We start from the raw sequence: 19092 nt of genomic DNA, 5'->3' as shown, positions 1-19092 counted from the left end.
CCCTCCCCCCCTCGTCACAAAAAGTCAGACCCCCTCAAATATGACGTCACAAAGCTCTGCCCCCCCCCCCCCCCCAAATATATAAAACACGCTTCAAATCGCTTTAAACTATTGTCATTGTAGTGCGTATTTAATGTGGCGCTGCACTCTGATGTTGTAGGAGAAAAGATTTATTAGAAAGGAGACCAGGGGGGCGGGGGTTTGAGAAATGTCACATCACATCAAAATGCACAACTTTAAATACCTATAGAGTATAGACAAAACGTTCTGCTTAATTCTAGATTTGAAGCTTTCGTGACTGCAAGGATTCATACTCTTTGTTTTTTTCGGGAAAGTCACGTTGGTTCTACTTAATTAAATACTTTTTTTATAAATGTGTATATATTTGTAAACATTCTTTTTCATATGTTATGTTACGGCTTGGGTCTAATTGTCCCCACGGTCGACTGACGTTGGATGTAATTGGCCACTGTCCCTTACGTTATGGCAAGCTTCGGGGCCACTTCCTGGAGTCGTGGAGTTCTGCCATTACTAGTACATTTCATTCATAAAAGCGTGTATTAAAAAAAGTTTTTTTCTTAATTACTTATTTGTAGTCAAAATCGCCAAATTTGCGGAGCTTCGCTGCAAGTACAGGGAGAGACGAGAGGTGAGGCAGCGACGCGCTCAGCCTCCCCTCTGATTGCGAAACCCCTCAGACACTGGATGGAACGCGGGCAGTAAGGGCGTGCCTGTTACTATCTCAGCATGTCACCAATAGAATGTTTGTAGACCCCTTCATTACATGTCCTCGCCTTCCATAGTCCGGGTAACTTAGTTCAAGTACAGTAGAACCTCTGATCATGACAATAATTCGTTCCATAACTTTGGTCACAACCCGATTTGGTCGTGACTCGAACTTAATTTCCCCATTGGATTGTATGTAAATACGATTAATCCATTCCAAACTCCTATGAACTGTATATAGATTTTTAAGCACAACAATAGTTAATTATGCCATAGAATTCAGTGTAATAGTAAACTAAATGTAAAAACATTGCAAAACACTGATAAAACCTTGAACAGAGAAAACTAACATTGCCGCGACAAGGTTTAGAATCGTTCAACAAGATTACTATTTCGTCTGCTACATCAGTCGGTCGATTCTGAGAGAGAGAATATTCGTATGAGCAATTCATGTTTCTGTAATAAAGGACTCCTTCACACGATGTCACTCTCCGTTGGTCCTTTATTTATATTCTTCTCCTGCGCACCCCGCTGGCCTCCTCCTCGGCCCAGCGTCGTCTCTCCTCGCGCCCCACGCACTCTGCAGCCACCCCGCTGCTCCGTGTGCTCCCGCACACTCTGCAGCCACTCTGCTGCCCGTGCAACCTCGCATGCTCCGCTAGCCCTCCGCTAGCCCCGTGCTACCTGCAAGGTCCCGCTAGCCACTCTATTTGCCCCGTGCAACCTCGCACGCCCTGTGCGCCCCGCACACTCCGCTCTCTCTCCGCACACCGCTAGCTGGCGGGGTGCCAAGCCCTATCAGCCTCGCGGCTGATGGCACGGCGGCCACCCAACGTGGTCTCGCCTCTTCACTACCTCGACTGCCCATATCTCTTCCGGGCTCCCTCCTATAACCTCTCACCCACGTGACCCTGACTCCTCCCTCTCGGATCGTCACATCCGGCCTTCCCATTTACGCTCGCATTACATTTCTATTGAAAATAAGTTAACAGTAATATTTGGGTACAGTATTGTTTTTGGAAGCATTCACCGTAATATCGTATGAATGTTTACTTCACCGCATCATCGTATGAATGATGCGAGAAGAGATTAACGGGTTCTTATGTTAGCAATTTACGTACTCAACGCTGTCGCTCTCTAAATTATGGCTTGAATGAGGGGGGAGGGGTATGACTACACTCACACAATTTATATCTTACTAGGAATTTTATATAGCAAAAGTTATATACATAACTGTTACGCTTTGTGTAATTCAACAACAAAAATGGCGCGGAAGGGGAAATCGGCCGCGGCTGTGTTTGATCGCCACCCGAGTATGTGTTCGTGACCAGATTAAAAAATGTCAATGTTTTGGATGGAACCCAATTTGGTCGTGGTCAGAAGCGTTCGTGACCAGAGGTTCTACTGTATGTGTATAAAGATACGTAGGCTCGCTGGTCTCGTCATGAAACTGCAATGAAAAAGCACCAGGGTCGGCAGCTATCACATCTGCCTCACTGAGGGGGGGCGTCAGACACACCCCCCCTTCGGTGAGGCCACGCCCCCGGTGCCTCCAGTCAGCCACAGACCTCACCCCATGTCACTGGCTCCCATCCATCGCGTTCAGTGTTAATTACCGAGGCTCACAAAGCCAGACTCAGGCTCCCATAGGCTTCAGTGTTAATCACCGAGGCTCACAGAGTCAGACGAAGGCTCCAATAGGGTTTAGTGTGAATCACTGAGGCTCCTGGTGAGATATCTACCCAACCAACAGATCCACCAAGACTGACCGCTCTTACCCTGCAGGTTAAACCTAGGATTTCAATGTTCTACTTCACATTATTTTCATTAAAGGCCTGTGACAAAGGTGCATCTATTGGGAGCGACATCGTCTCAAGCTTACACATCTCTGCCTCACAGTCAGAATTCCCCTCCTGCTTCACGTTGCCTCCATCGATGTGAAGGTCCCATTTTGGAGTCGAATCTTCATCTTCACATTCTACCTTCACTTCTTCGCTCTTCACCGTCACCTCTTCACATTTCACAATCACCTCTTCAAATTCCACCTTGATACCTTTAAAAGTGCACAAGCTGGGATTTTCTCCCGGTACTTGTTTCATGAGGGATGGGCTCTTTACGGCACTTTGACTTTCACAAGCTGATTTCAGACTCCACTCCTTGTGGCTCTTCTGATGCTTCTGTGTTCTCTGGTGTGTTGCAAGATTAGATGACTGTGAAAATGCCTTCCCACACACACTGCACTTGAAGGGTTTCTCTCCTGTGTGTGTTCCCTGGTGTCTTGCAAGATGCTGTGACCATAAAAATGCCTTCCCACACACACTGCACTTGAAGGGTTTCTCTCCTGTGTGTGTTCTCTGGTGTTTTGCAAGATCAGATGACTGTGAAAATGCTTTCCCACACACACTGCACTTGAAGTGTTTCTCTCCTGTGTGTGTTCTCTGGTGTTTTGCAAGATCAGATGACTGTGAAAATGCCTTCCCACACGCACTGCACTTGAAGGGTTTCTCTCCTGTGTGTGTTCTCTGGTGTCTTACAAGATCAGATAACTGTGAAAATGCCTTCCCACACACACTGCACTTGAAGGGTTTCTCTCCTGTGTGTGTTCTATGATGTGTTGCAAAATAAGATGACTGTGAAAATGCCTTCCCACACACACTGCACTTGAAGGGTTTCTCTCCTGTGTGTGCTCTCTGGTGTGTTGCAAAATAAGACGACTGTGAAAATGCCTTCCCACACACACTGCACTTGAAGGGTTTCTCTCCCGTGTGTTTTCTCTGGTGTCTTTGAAGAGTTGATAAATCTGAAAACGCCATCTCGCACATAGTGCACTTGAAGGGTTTCTCTCCCGTGTGTTTTCTCTGGTGTCTTTGAAAAGTTGCTAAATATGCAAACGCCATCTCGCACATAGTGCACTTGAAGGGCTTCTCTCCCGTGTGTTTTCTCTGGTGTCTTTGAAAACTTGATGGATCTGCAAACGCCATTCCACACAGAGTGCACTTGAAGGGTTTCTCTCCTGTGTGTGTTCTCTGGTGTGTTGCAAGATTAGATGAATCTGAAAATGCCTTCCCACACACTCTGCACTTGAAGGGTTTCTCTCCCGTGTGTGTTCTCTGGTGTCTTTGAAGAGTTGATGAATCTGCAAACGCCATCTCACACAGAGTGCACTTGAAGGGTTTCTCTCCCGTGTGTGTTCTTTGGTGTCTTTGAAGAGTTGATAAATGTGCAAACGCCATCTCACACAAAGTGCACTTGAAGGGCTTCTCTCCCGTGTGTTTTCTCTGGTGTCTTTGAAGAGTTGATGAATTTGCAAACGCCATCTCACACAGAGTGCACTTGAAGGGTTTCTCTCCCGTGTGTTTTTTCTGGTACTGTTTCAAACTTCCAGTCCGATCCGTGCTGTATGCACGCTGGTCCCATTGTTGCCTTGCCGTACCGAGCCGCGCTGACTGCCTGTGCTCCATCAGACCAATTCTGCTGAGGAAGCGTCAGAGGAAGCGACAGCTGCAGACAGAAAATACCATCGACACGTCAGTAGAGGCACAGAGGAATGAATATACGCATATATATGTACACAATCTTGATTTGAAGCTTTCATGACTGCAGGAATCCATACTCTTTGGTTCTTTCGGTAAAGTCACGTAGGGTAGAAATAACATAAATGACGTTTCAAATGCAACACAAGCGTTCGTCTTCGGGTGAAAATCGCAATCGCCGAGATGTCTGCTGTGATTTATTTTTATACATGCTTATATTTAACTCACTCTGATTTTGTACGTTTGCCCACTGGCAAAGAAATGATCAGTCTATAATTTTAATGGTAGGTTTATTTGAACAGGGAGAGACAGAATGACAACAAAATTCAGAAAAACGCATGTCAAAAATGTTATAAATTGATTTGCATGTTAATGAGGGATATACGTATTTGACCCCCACTCAATCAGAAATATTTCTGGCTCCCAAGTGTCTTTAATACAGGTAACAATCTGAGATTAGGAGCACTCCCTTTAAGAGTGAGCTCCTAATCTCAGCTCGTTACCTGTATAAAAGACACCTGTTCACAGAAGCAAGCAATCAATCAGATTCCAAACTCTTCACCATGGCCAAGACCAAAGAGCTCTCCAAGGATGTCAGGGACAAGATTGTAGACCTACACAAGGCTGGAATTGGCTACAAGACCATCGCCAAGCAGTTTGGTGAAACAGTTGGTAACACACTACGCCGTGAAGGACTGAAATCCTGTAGCGCCCGCAAGGTCCCCCTGCTCAAGAAAGCACATATACATGCCCGTCTGAAGTTGGCCAATGAACATCTGAATGATTCAGGGGACAAGTGGGCGAAAGTGTTGTGGTCAGATGAGACCAAAATGGAGCTCTTTGGTATCAACTCAACTCGCCGTGTTTGGAGGAGGAGGAATGCTGCCTATGACCCCAAGAACACCATCCCCACCGTTAAACATGGAGGTGGAAACATTATGCTTTGGGGGTGTTTTTCTTCTAAGGGGACAGGACAACTTCACCACATCAAATGGACGATGGACGGGGCCATGTACCGTCAAATCTTGGGTGAGAACCTCCTTCCCTCAGCCAGGGCATTGAAAATGGGTCGTGGATGGGTATTCCAGCATGACAATGACCCAAAACACACGGCCAAGGCAACAAAGGAGTGCCTCAAGAAGAAGCACATTAAGGTCCGAGAGTGGCCTAGCCAGTCTCCAGACCTTAATCCCATAGAAAATCTGTGGAGGGACCTGAAGGTTCGAGTTGCCAAACGTCAGCCTCGAAACCTTTATGACTTGGAAAAGATCTGCAAAGAGGTGTGGGAAAAAATCCCTCCTGAGATGTGTGCAAACCTGGTGGCCAACTACAAGAAACGTCTTGACCTCTGTGATTGCCAACAAGGGTTTTGCCACCAAATACTAAGTCATGTTTTGCAGAGGGGTCAAATAATTATTTCCCTCATTAAAATCCAAATCAATTGATAACATTTTTGACATGTGTTTTTTGTTGTTGTTATTCTATCTCCCAGTGTTCAAATAAACCTACCATTAAATTATAGACTGATCATTTCTTTGTCAGTGGGCAAACGCACAAAATCAGCAGGGGATCAAATACTTTTTCCCTCACTGTACTTATGCCATACTGATGACAATACTATATTCAATCATTAAATAAAAAATGTTTAAACAATCTTTTTTACATGTGTAGTGACATGGGAGGGGAGGGGCTGCTGGGGGGCTCTGGGACCCTGGCCGGCCTAGGCGCTTGGGCCCCTTGGCACCGGACGCTGGGTTCCCAGGCGGTCCAGACGCTTAAGCCTCTTGGGGCCAGGCGTTGGGTTCCCAGGCGGCCCAGGCGCTTAAGCCCCTTGGCGCCACCAACGGGGGGGGGGGGCTGTGTGTGCTCTGTGGGATATCTGGGGGCACACATGGCCCCACCCCTCGTTGGGGACTAGGCATAAAAGGGGAGCTCCCTGGACGATCAGGCCAGTCGTAGCTCAAGACCCAAGACCAGCCATCTCAGGACCCTGGGACGCTGCGAGAGCCAGTGGTGGGACTCTCGAACTCCCGGCTCTACGTCCTTGTGAGGGCGAGTTCCAGAGCGTAGCCAGAGTAGTGTATCTAGGCTGTGTACCTAGGCTGTGTACCTCGGCTGTAACAGAGCATCAGGACTGTTGGAGAGTTGTTGGATTGTAATAAAGAAGTTACCTCTACAAGTGTCTCCGGAACCCATTACACATGTTATGTTTCTGGCTTTGGTCTAATTGTCCACGGTAAACTGACGTTGGCTGTAAATGACTACGGTCGCTTACGTTATGGCAAGCCTCGGGGCCACTTCCTTGAGTCGTAGAGTTCTTCCATTACTAGTACATTTCATAAAAGCTTGTTTTTAAAATAATTTTTAAAAATATTACTTATTTTATTTCTACCTATGTGACTTTACCGAAAGCACCAAAGAGGATATATAAATACAGTCACACATGACTAACACGTCCATACGTATTCATATATTTTATATATACATGATAAAAAAAAGTTTCCCAAATTCATCACAAGGGCTGTTATGGCGCACTATGAGAGGGCAAATGGTCATACACATTCCTAGAAGCCCTCGTATCTTCAAAATTAATGTTAACCCAAAACTCCAAGCACACAATTTCGGCTGTCTGGCTACAAAATGAATATTTATAAGAGCTAAATTCAGCTGACATAGCAAAGGGTGTTGAAAATACTACTACTTGTGTTATGCATAAATTCATGTTCAATCGTAACTTAGAGGTGTGAAGCCAGGCTCAGGTTTCCTTGAATGCTGGGATGAACAGATCTAACGTCAGCTGTATGTGTGCTGTGTCAACTTTCTGACTGCTTCCATTCTCATAAAGAATTCCAGATAAAAACAAAAAACGTAAACCATTGTTTTCATATATCCTCCGTATTCAATAGAGTTAATAGACTTTACTGCAAACACAAATTTGACACTGCCACACACTGCCGCGTTAAACAGGTGGTGGCGTGTCCAGAACCATGCCTGGCCACACACCTTCATCTGCTCAGTATTAATGTTTCAGTTTCATTAATTAGGTACTCACTTTACTACCTGGCTTCGCCCGAGACTTGGATTCTTGTCTTGAATGAATCCACGGCCTACGCGGAGGATGGGGGGTGGGGAATGCGTAACGTCAGAATGCACACTGCGTGACGCTGCCGCATGCGGGTGACATCACAGACGTGAGGTCACCGGCTCACTTGCCGTGCAAAATATATCCATTATTGCGCCCCCCCCCCCCATTTGTATACTTTTTGCATTGTGTACAGTCTAGAAGGTACCCACATGCCAAATTTTAAGTTTGTTGCATGTCGGAAAGTATGCTAAACATTTCGAACAAATACACATTCACAAATTTCCCTTTTATATATAGATAACCCCATGAGCCATGCGGCTCTTGACTCAGGTGCAAACGCAACAAACAAAAACGTGAACAAGAAACATCTTAAAGTGCCTACACGCAACAACAAAATCCAGGAAAAAACAGCAGAAAAAACACCGCATTTCAACGCTGTATGCAGAAAATCCCAGTGGGATGCAAGTCAACAAAAACAGCCATAGGACAATTTAGATTAAAGTTATCAGGCTAACTGTGTACTACAAAAAACAAACATGGCAAAACCAAAACGTTTTCAATGCATCCTCACTCCACCAAATAATTCAGGATCAAATCAACATGGCTGAGTTTGCGTGTTTCCCTCTCTCTCTGTGGTGGCGTAGATTTTCCTCCAGATCCCCCTCCACATTTAAGAGTGAATATCAGCACGCGTTTAGAGCCTTTGACCGATAGTCATTTCCACACTTTGACAAAGCCCACCTTTGTTGTGTGGGTAGGTCGCTTCTGAAAACAAGAGCGGACGCTTGTGTTGTGCCCGAAACGTCGTGATTTATTTTATTTTCTACCTATGTGACTCTCCCGAAAGAACCAAGGGAGTATGGATTCCTGCACTCACGAAAACTTAAAATCATAAGAGCGGTATAGCAGCTCAAGCAGGCTTGGCCTGGTTACATAAAATAAAAACCGAAAGTGTCCTCGTCTTGTAGTATTTCCTGCAGTCACGAAAGCTTCTCTCTCTATTTAAGGCCTTAACACAGGTGTTGTTTCTGTGTATGTCTATGTGTGTGTCTCTGTCTGTGTTAGCTCTCTCTCTGTGCCTATGTGTGTGTCTCTGTGTACCTATGTGTATGTCTCTCTCTGTGTGCCTTTGTGTCTCTCTCTCTCTCTCTCCGTCTCTCTCTGTGTCCATGTGTGTCTCCCTCTGTGTGCCTATGTGTGTGTGTCTCCCTCTGTGTGCCTATGTGTGTGTGTCTATGTGTGTCTCTCTCTGTCTCTTTGTTATCTCTGTGTGCCTATGTGTGTCTCTCTTTCTCATTGTGACTCTCTCTGTGCGCCTATGTGTGTGTCTCTGTCTTCGTGTTATCTCTCTCTGTGTACCTACGTGTGTGTTCTCTGTGCGTCTCTGTGGTGTCTCTCTCTGTCTCTCTCTCTCTGTGTGCCTATGTGTGTCTCGCTCTGTGTGCCTATGTGTGTGTGTCTCTCTCTCTGTTATCTCTCTGCTTATGTGTCTCTCTGTGTCTGTGTTATCTCTCTCTGCTTGTGTGTCTCGTGTGTGTCTGTGTTTAGTTCTCTCTCTCAAATTTAGCAATCTTCGGAAGAACGTTAATAAACCAGGTGGGGTGTTGACTGTTATGTTAGCCGACTCGCTGTGTTGTGTTGTATTGCATTGTCGTTCTAAGTTTATTTTATACCTACGTAACTTTACCGAAAGAACCAAAGAATATAGTTCTAAGTTTACAAGCTTTGCTTTCTCATTCATTTGTACCTGATGGTGATTGCTCGTGTTGCAAAGGAAACGTCGTACGCTATTACTTAATTAATGTTTTCTTTCTACGTGACTTTACCGAAAGAACCAAAGAGTATGAATCCCTGCACTCACGAAAGCTCCAGATCAAGTTTAACCGAGATAATTATTTTAGTTTTTTTTCGGCAAAGTCACGTAGGTAAAAAATGAAACAACGACTAAAATAAAAAATGTATTAAATGTTTTTTATTAAAAATATTTTTAATAAAAAAATATTAGTTTTAATAAAAAATAATTATATTATGAATAAGCAACTAAAATAAATGAAACAAAATACATTCAATTGGTTGTTTCTTCATTTATTTTATTGCTGCTGCCGTCACGAAACCTTCCAGATCAAGTTTAAGCGAAATAATTCAAACAAAGGCCTTCAGGCGAGGACAGGAGGCTCGGCCCCGCGTGGCTCGGCCCCGCGTTGTAACGTCCCAACCTTGACATGGATTCCCATTCTCGCTGCGACTCAATTGACATCCCTACGAGAGAGAGAGAGGCTCTACCTTGGTAAACAACAACAACCACCACGATGAAAATCTCTCACCTCGGATTTCAACGGCAGCTTCTCGTTACCTCGCTACGTTACGGGGGCAGCAGGATGTGACGTAATATTCACTTCCGGGGTACAAGACACGCCCCCAACGAGCGGGGCTGGGTAACTGAATAACTTATTCGAGAATTGAAGCTTTCGTCAACTGCTGGAATGACTCAACTCGTTGTACACTCATTGGCTCTTTCGGTAAAGTCACGCGTCGAGGGATGATGGGGCGTGGGTGCTGAACCCGTCGCAATAAAAACAAACTCGCGACGGCTTTTAACGAATATATTATGTTAATTTTATTTTTTATTTAATTTCTTTACCGAAATAACCAATGAGCAATTCCTGCAGTCACCAAAGCTTAGTTCGTAGATTATGTTAATGAGCCGCCAGTCACTGGGCGTAGCTTTGCCCAAATAAGGACTATACCGGAACAGATATTGGCGGTGAACAAGCAGGGGTGACATGACGTCACTAACGAGGCGCACCGCCCCCCCTGGCGTTTCACACCGATGAGGTAATGCTTAGTGGTGACGTCAGAGAACGGGGATCAGAGTTCAAGTTTTGCGTATTGGGGCCGTTCATAAATGACGTCACGTGATTTTGGCCGATTTTTGACCCCCCTCCCCCCCTCGTCACAAAAAGTCAGACCCCCTCAAATATGACGTCACAAAGCTCTGCCCTCCCCCCCCCAAATATATAAAACACGCTTCAAATCGCTTTAAACTATTGTCATTGTAGTGCTATTTAATGTGGCGCTGCACTCTGATGTTGTAGGAGAAAAGATTTATTAGAAAGGAGACCAGGGGGGCGGGGGTTTGAGAAATGTCACATCACATCAAAATGCACAACTTTAAATACATATAGAGTATAGACAAAACGTTCTGCTTAATTCTAGATTTTAAGCTTTCGTGACTGCAAGGATTCATACTTTGTTTTTTTCGGGAAAGTCACGTTGGTTCTACTTAATTAAATACTTTTTAATAAATGTGTATATATTTGTAAACATTCTCTTTCATATGTTATGTTTCGGCTTGGGTCTAATTGTCCACGATGGGCAAACGCACAAAATCAGCAGGGGATCAAATACTTTTTTCCCTCACTGTACTTATGCCAAACTGATGACAATACTATATTCTATCATTAAATAAAAAATGTTTAAACAATCTTTTTTACATGTTATGTTTTGGCTTGGGTCTAATTGTTCCCACGGTCAACTGACGTTGGATGTAATTGTCTACCGTCCCTTACGTTATGGCAAACTTCGGGGCCACTTCCTAGAGTCGTGGAGTTCTTCCATTACTCGTACATTTAATAAAAGCGTGTTTTTAAAAAAGTTTTTTACATACTTATAGTCAAAATCTCCAAATTTGCGGTGCTTCGCTGCAAGTACAGGGCGAGACGAGGGGTGAGGCAGCGACGCGCTCAGCCTCCCCTCTGATTGCGCAACCCCTCAGACACTGGATGGAACGCGGGCACTAAGGGCTTGCCTGTTGCCATCTCAGCATGTCACCAATGGAATGTTTGTAGACCCCTTCATTATATGTCCTCGCCTTCCATAGTCCGGGTAACTTAGTTCAAGTACAGTAGAACCTCTTGTCACGACCATAATTCGTTCCATAACTTTGGTCGCAACCCGATTTAGTCGTGATTCGAACCTAATTTCCCCATTGGATTGTATGTAAATACGATTAATCCTACGAACTGTATATAGTTTTTTAAAGATTTTTAAGCACAATGGTTAATTATGCTTTAGAATTTAGTGTAATAGAAAACTAAATGTAAAAACATTGCATAACACTGAGAAATCCTTGAACAGAGAAAACTAACATTTCCGCGTCAAGGTTTAGAATCGTTCAAGATGACTGTTTCGTCTGCTACATCAGTCAGTCGATTCTGAGAAAGAGAATATTCGTATGAGCAATTCATGTTTCTATTGAAAGTTAACGGTAATATTTGGGTACAGTAATGTTTTTGGAAGCATTCACCGTATTATCGTATGAACGTTAACTTCACCGCATCATCGTATGAATGATGCGAGAAGAGATTAACAGGTTCTTATGTTAGCGATTTACGTACTCGGCGCTTTCGCTCTCTAAATTATGGCTTGAATGAGGGGGGAGGGGTATGACTACACTCACACAATTTATATCTTACTAGCAATTTTATATAGCAAAAGTTATATACATAACTGTTACGCTTTGTGTAATTCAACAAAAATGGCGCGGCAGAGGGAAATCGGCCGCGACCCTGTTTGATCGCCACCCGAGTATGTGTTCGTGACCAGATTCAAAAATGTCAATGTTTTGGATGGAACCCAATTTGGTCGTGGTCAGAAGCGTTCATGACCAGAGGTTCTACTGTATGTGTATAAAGATACGTAGGCTCGCTGGTCTCGTCATGAAACTGCAATGAAAAAGCACCAGGGTAGGCAGCTATCACATCTGCCTGAGGGGGGGCGTGTCAGACACACCCCCCCTCGGTGAGGCCACGCCCCCGGTGCCTCCACAGCCACTAACCTCACCCCATGTCACTGGCTCCCATCCATCGCGTTCAGTGTTAATTACTGAGGCTCACAAAGCCAGACTCAGGCTCCCATAGGCTTCAGTGTTAATCACCGAGGCTCACAGAGTCAGACGAAGGCTCCAATAGGCTTCAGTGTGAATCACTGAGGCTCACAGAGCCAGACTAAGGCTCCCATAGGCTTCAGTGTGAATCACTGAGGCTCACAGATCCAGACTGAGGTTCCCACAGGCTTCAGTGTGAATCACTGAGGCTCACAGAGCCAGATGAAGGCTGCAATAGGGTTCAGTGTGAATCACTGAGGCTCCTGGTGAGATATCTACCCAACCAACAGATCCACCATGACTGGCCGCTCTTACACTGCAGGTTGAACCTAAGATTTCAATGTTCTACTTCACGTTATTTTTATTAAAGGCCTGTGACAAAGGTGCATGTATCGGGAGTGACATCGTCTCAAGCTTACACATCTAACGGATCTCCATTTGACTTTGTATTGTCTAGGAAGTCCACCCACACCTCCACTTCCACAAACTGCTGCGAGTTGCCTCGCTCTGCCTCACAGTCAGAATTCCCCTCCTGCTTCACGTTGCCTCCATCGATGTGAAGGTCCCATTTTGGAGTCGAATCTTCATCTTCACATTTTACCTTCACTTCTTCGCTCTTCACCGTCACCTCTTCACATTTCACAATCACCTCTTCACATTTCACAATCACCTCTTCAAATTCCACCTTGATACCTTTAAAAGTGCCCAAGCTGGGATTTTCTTCCGGTACTTGTTTCATGAGGGATGGGCTCCTTACGGAACTTTGACTTTCACAAGCTGATTTCAGACTCCACTCCTTGTGGATTTTCTGATGATTCTGTGTTCTCTGGTGTTCTTGAAGATGTTGTGACCGTGCAAACGCCTTCCCGCACAGAGTGCACCTGAAGGGTTTCTCTCCTGTGTGTGTTCTCTGGTGTTTTGCAAGAATAGGCGACTGTGAAAATGCCTTCCCACACACACTGCACTTGAAGGGTTTCTCTGTGTGTGTTCTATGGTGTGTTGCAAGATCACGTGACTTTGAAAATGCCTTCCCACACACACTGCACTTGAAGGGTTTCTCTCTTGTGTGTGTTCTATAGTGTTTTGCAAGATACCACTGTGAAAATGCCTTCCCACACACACTGCACTTGAAGGGTTTCTCTCCTGTGTGTGTTCTCTGGTGTCGTGCAAGATTATGTGACTGTGAAAATGCCTTCCGACACACACTGCACTTCAAGGGTTTCTCTCCTGTGTGTGTTCTCTGGTGTATTGCAAGATCAGATGACTGTGAAAATGCCTTCCCACACACACTGCACTTGAAGGGTTTCTCTCCTGTGTGTGTTCTCTGGTGTTTTGCAAGATCAGATGACTGTGAAAATGCCTTCCCACGCACACTGCACTTGAAGGGTTTCTCTCCTGTGTGTGTTCTCTGGTGTTTTGCAAGATGTTGTGACTGTGAAAATGCCTTCCCACACACACTGCACTTGAAGGGTTTCTCTCCTGTGTGTGTTCTCTGGTGTTTGGCAAGATAAGATGACTGTGAAAATGCCTTCCCACACACACTGCACTTGAAGGGTTTCTCTCCTGTGTGTGTTCTCTGGTGTTTTGCAAGATGTTGTGACTGTGAAAATGCCTTCCCACACACACTGCACTTGAAGGGTTTCTCTCCCGTGTGTGTTCTTTGGTGTCTTTGAAGAGTTGATGAATGTGCAAACGCCATCTCACACAGAGTGCACTTGAAGGGTTTCTCTCCCGTGTGTGTTCTTTGGTGTCTTTGAAGATTTGATGAATGTGCAAACGCCATCTCACACAGATTGCACTTGAAGGGTTTCTCTCCCGTGTGTTTTTTCTGGTGCCGTGTCAAACTTCCAGTCCGATCCGTGCTGTATGCACGCTGGTCCCATTGTTGCCATGCCGTACCGAGCCGCGCTGACTGCCTGTGCTCCATCAGACCAATTCTGCAGAGGAAGCGTCAGAGGAAGCGACAGCTGCAGACAGAAAATAACATCTACAAGTCAGTATCGAGGCACAGAAGAATGAATATACGCATATATATATGTACACAATCTTGATTTGAAGCTTTCATGACTGCATGAATACATACTCTATGGTTCTTTCGGTAAAGTCACGTAGGTAAAAATAACATAAATGACGATGTTTCGAATGCAACACAAGCGTTCGTCTTCGGGTGAAATCGCGATAGCTGAGATGTCTGCTGTGATTTATTTTAATACACGCTTTCATTTAACTCGCTCTGTCTGTTGTTGTCATTTTTGTCATTGTTGTATCCTGAAATCTTCTAACTACATTTTAACCCACTTCCCAATGTGGTATCGACTGCAAACTTAGTATACTTATGCCATACTGATGACGATACTATATTCTATCATTAACATTTTCTTTTAAACAATATTTTTTACATGTTATGTTTCGGCTTGGGTCTAATTGTCCACGGTAAACTGACGTTGGCTGTAATTGACCACGGTCGCTTACGTTATGGCAAGCCTCGAGGCCACTTCCTGGAAGTCGTGGAGTTCTTTCATTACTAGTACATTTCATTAAAGCGTGTTTTTAAAAGAGTTTTTAAAAATATTACTTATTTTATTTCTACCTATGTGACTTTACCGAAAGAACCAAAGAGTATATATAAACACAGTCACACATGACTAACATGTCTATATGTATTCATATATTCATGATAGAGTTAAAAAGTTACCGAAATTCATCACACGGGCTGTTATGGCGCACTATGAGAGGGCAAATGGTCATAAACATTCCTGGAAGCCCTCGTATCTTCAAAATGAATGTTAACCTAAAACTCCAAGCACACAATTTTGGCTGTCTGGCTACAAAATGAATATTCATGAGAGCTAAATTCAGCTGACATAGCAAAGGGTGTTGAAAATAATACTACTTGTGTTATGCATAAATTCATGTTTAATTGAAAATTAGAGGTGTGAAGCCAGGCTCCGATTTCCTTGAATGCTGGGATGAACAGATCTAACGTCAGCTGTATGTGTGCTGTGTCAACTTCCTGACTGCTTCCATTCTCATAAAGAGTTCCAGATGAAAACAAAAAACATAAACCATTGTTTTCATATATCCTCCGTGTTCAAGAGTTAATAGACTTTACTGCAAACACAAACTTGACACTGCCACACACTGCCGCGTTAAATAGGTGGTGGCGTGTCCAGAACCATGCCTGGCCACACACCTTCATCTGCTCAGTATTAATGTTTCAGTTTAATTTATTAGGTACTAGCTTTACTACCTGGCTTCGCACGAGACTTGGATTCTTGTCTTGAATGAATCCACGGCCTACGCGGAGGATGGGGGGTGGGGGATGCGTAACGTCAGAATGCACACAACGTGACGCTGCCGCATGCGGGTGACATCACAGACGTGAGGTCACTGCTCACTTGCCGTGCAAAATATATCCATTATTGCGCCCCACCCCCCCCCCCCAGAAAAATGCAAAAGTCAATTTTCATACTTTTTGCATTGTGTACAGTCTGGAAGGTACCTACATGCCAAATTTCAAGTTTGTTGCATGTCGGAAAGTATGCTAAACATTCACAAATTTCCCTTTTATATATAGATAACCCCGTGAGCCATGTGGCTCTTGACTCGGGGGCAAACGCAACTAACAAAAACGTGAACAAGAAACATCTTAAAGTGACTACACGCAACAGAAAATTCCAGGAAAAAACTGCAGAAAAAACACCGCATTTCAACGCTTTATGCAGAAAATCCCAGTGGGATGCAAGTCAACAAAAACAACCATAGGACAATTTAGATTAAAGTTATCAGGCTAACTGTGTACTACAAAAAAACAAACATGGCTAAACCAAAACGTTTTCAATGCTTCCTCACTCCACCAAATAATTCAGGATGAAATCAACACGGCTGAGTTTGCGTGTCTCCCTCTCTCTCTGTGGTGGCGTGGATTTTCCTCCAGATCCCCCTCCACATTTAAAAGTGAATATCAGCACGCGTTTAGAGCCTTTGACCGATAGTCATTTCCACACGTTGACAAAGCCCACCTTTGTTGTGCGGGAAGGTCGCTTCGGAAAACAAGAGCGGACGCTTGTATTGCGCCCAAAACGTCGTGATTTATTAAATTTTCTACCTACGTGACTCTACCGAAAGAATCAAAGAATATGGATTCCTGCACTCACGAAAGCTTCAAATCATAAGAGCGGTATAGCAGCTCAAGCGGGCTTGGCCTGGTTACATAAAATAAAAACCGAAAGTGTCCTCGTGTTGTAGTATTTCCTGCAGTCACGAAAGCTCCAAATCTCTCATTGCCATGCTCATTTTTCTACCCCCCCCTCTCTCAGCCCCCTTCTCTCTCTATTTAAGGCCTCAACACAGGTGTTGTTTCTGTGTGTGCCTATGTGTGTGTCTCTGTGTCTGTGTTATCTCTCTCTGTGTGCCTATGTGTGTCTCTGTGTGCCTATGTGTATGTCTCTCTCTGTGTGCCTCTGTGTCTCTCTCTGTCTCTATCTGTGTCCATGTGTGTGTCTCTCTCTCTCTCTGTGTGTCTCTCTCTCAGTGTGTCTCTTTCTGTGTGCCTATGTGTGTCGCCCTCTGTGTGCCTATGTGTGTGTGTCTATGCGTCTCTCTCTCTGTCTCTTATCTCTGTGTGCCTGTGTGTCTCTCTCTCTCTTTGTGTCTCTCTCTGTGCCTGTGTGTGTGTCTCTGTCTTTGTGTTATCTCTGTGTGTACTTACGTGTGTGTGTGTGTCTCTCTCTCTCTCTTTGTGTGCCTATGTGTGTCTCGCTCTGTGTGCCTATGTGTGTGTCTCTGTCTGTGCTTTCTCTCTGTGTGCCTGTGTGTGTCTCTCTCTCTGTCTCTCGTGTTATCTCTCTGCTTCTGTGTGTCTCTCTCTGTGTGTCTGTGTTATCTCTCTCTGCTTGTGTGTATGTGTCTGTGCGTCTCCGTGTCTGTGTTTAGTTCTCTCTCTCAAATGTATCAATCTTTGGAAGAACGTTAATAAACCAGGTGGGGAGTTGACTGTTATCTTAGCCGACTCTCTGTGTTGTATTGCATTGTAGTTATAAGTTTATTTAATTTTATACCTACATAACTTGACCGAAAAAACCAAAGAGTATAGTTCAAGTTTACAAGCTTTGCTTTAAATTTCGATTGAAACCTTTGCTTTCTCATTCATTTGTACCTGATGGTGATTGCTCGTGTTGCAAAGGAAACGTCGTATGCTATTACCTATTTTTTCTTCCTACGTGACTTTACCGAAAAAAACAAAGCGTATGGATTCCTGCACTCACGAAAGCTTCAAATCATAAGAGCGGTACAGCAGCTCAAGTGGGCTTGGCCTAGTTACATAAAATAAAAACCGAAAGTGCCCTCGTGTTGTAATATTTCCTGCAGTCACGAAAGCTCAAAATCTCTCATTGCCATGCTCATTTCTCTACCCCCCCCTCTCTCTCAGCCGCCTTCTCTCTCTATTTAAGGCCTTGTCACAGAGCTGTTGATTATGTGTGCGCCTATGTGTGTGTCTCTGTGTCTGTGTGCCTGTGTGTATCTCTCTGTCTGTGTTATCTCTCTCTGTGTTATCTCTCTCTGTGTGTCTCTCTCTCTGTGTGCTTATGTGTCTCTCTCTGTGTGCCTATGTATGCCTGTCTGTTTTATCTCTCTCTCTGTGCCTACGAGTGTATCTCTAAAAAAAAATTATGAAAAAAAATATTATGAATAAACAACTAAAATAAATGAAAAAACTAACTTAAATTGGTTGTTTCTTCATTTATTTTATTTCTGCTGCCGTCACGAAAGCTTCCAGATCAAGTTGAAGCGAGAGAATTCAAACAAAGGCCTTCAGGCGAGGGCAGGAGGCGAGGCCCCGCGTGACTAAGCCCCACGTTGTAATGTCCCAACATGGACATGGATTCCCATACTCGCTGCGACTCAATTGACATCCCTACGAGAGAGAGGCTCTACCTTGGTAAACAACTACAACAACAACCACAACAACCACCACGATGAAAATCTCTCACCTCGGATTTCAACGGCAGCTTCTCGTTACCTCGCTACGTTATGGCGGCAGCAGGATGTGACGTAATATTCACTTCCGGGGTACAAGACACGCCCCCAACGAGCGGGGCTGGGTAACTGAATAACTTATTCGAGAATTGAAGCTTTCGTCAACTGCAGGAATGACTCAACTCGTTGTACACTCATTGGCTCTTTCGGTAAAGTCACGCGTCGAGGGATGATGGGGCGTGGGTGCTGAACCCGTCGCAATAAAAAACAAACTCGCGACGGCTTTAACGAATATATTATGTTAATTTTATTTTTTATTTAATTTCTTTACCGAAATAACCAATGAGCAATTCCTGCAGTCACCAAAGCTTAGATCCTAGATTATGTTAATGAGCCGCCAGTCACTGGGCGTAGCTTTGCCCAAATAAGGACTATACCGGAACAGATATTGGCGGTGACCAAGCAGGGGTGACATGACGTCACTAGCGAGGCGCACCGCCCCCCCGTGGCGTTTCACACCGATGAGGTAATGCTTAGTGGTGACGTCAGAGAACGGGGGTCAGAGTTCCAGTTTTGCGTATTGGGGCCGTTCATAAATGACGTCACGTTATTTTGGCCGATTTTTGACCCCCTCCCCCCCTCGTCACAAAAAGTCAGACCCCCTCAAATATGACGTCACAAAGCTCTGCCCCCCCCCCCCCCCAAATATATAAAACACGCTTCAAATCGCTTTAAACTATTGTCATTGTAGTGCGTATTTAATGTGGCGCTGCACTCTGATGTTGTAGGAGAAAAGATTTATTAGAAAGGAGACCAGGGGGGCGGGGGTTTGAGAAATGTCACATCACATCAAAATGCACAACTTTAAATACCTATAGAGTATA

At 44.5% G+C, this 19092-nt stretch overlaps 2 protein-coding genes across 2 annotated transcripts in view; both read right to left on the bottom strand.

The window, feature by feature from the left end:
• Positions 1-10217, bottom strand: part of LOC133363069 (zinc finger protein 208-like) — a 38469-nt gene extending 28252 nt beyond the window's left edge. The window contains exons 1-3 of the mRNA XM_061582079.1: positions 9669-10217; positions 7312-7366; positions 2544-4227 (exon numbers count right to left, since the gene is read on the bottom strand). Of these exons, the coding sequence (XP_061438063.1) occupies positions 2544-4187 (1644 nt within the window). The 5' untranslated portion in view covers positions 4188-4227; positions 7312-7366; positions 9669-10217. The remainder of the gene's footprint in view (positions 1-2543; positions 4228-7311; positions 7367-9668) is intronic.
• Positions 10218-10433: 216 nt separating this feature from the next.
• The window catches only part of LOC133363068 (uncharacterized), a 32604-nt gene continuing 23945 nt past the window's right edge, over positions 10434-19092 (bottom strand). Inside the window, exons 10-11 of the mRNA XM_061582078.1 lie at positions 15480-15520; positions 10434-14166 (exon numbers count right to left, since the gene is read on the bottom strand). Of these exons, the coding sequence (XP_061438062.1) occupies positions 12645-14166; positions 15480-15520 (1563 nt within the window). The 3' untranslated portion in view covers positions 10434-12644. The remainder of the gene's footprint in view (positions 14167-15479; positions 15521-19092) is intronic.

Source organism: Lethenteron reissneri, unplaced genomic scaffold (assembly GCF_015708825.2).
Source record: "Lethenteron reissneri isolate LAM-NWPU_2019-01 unplaced genomic scaffold, ASM1570882v1 scaffold_1639, whole genome shotgun sequence".
Taxonomy (NCBI): Eukaryota; Metazoa; Chordata; class Hyperoartia; order Petromyzontiformes; family Petromyzontidae; genus Lethenteron; species Lethenteron reissneri.
This window is presented reverse-complemented; position numbering and strand designations above follow the sequence as displayed.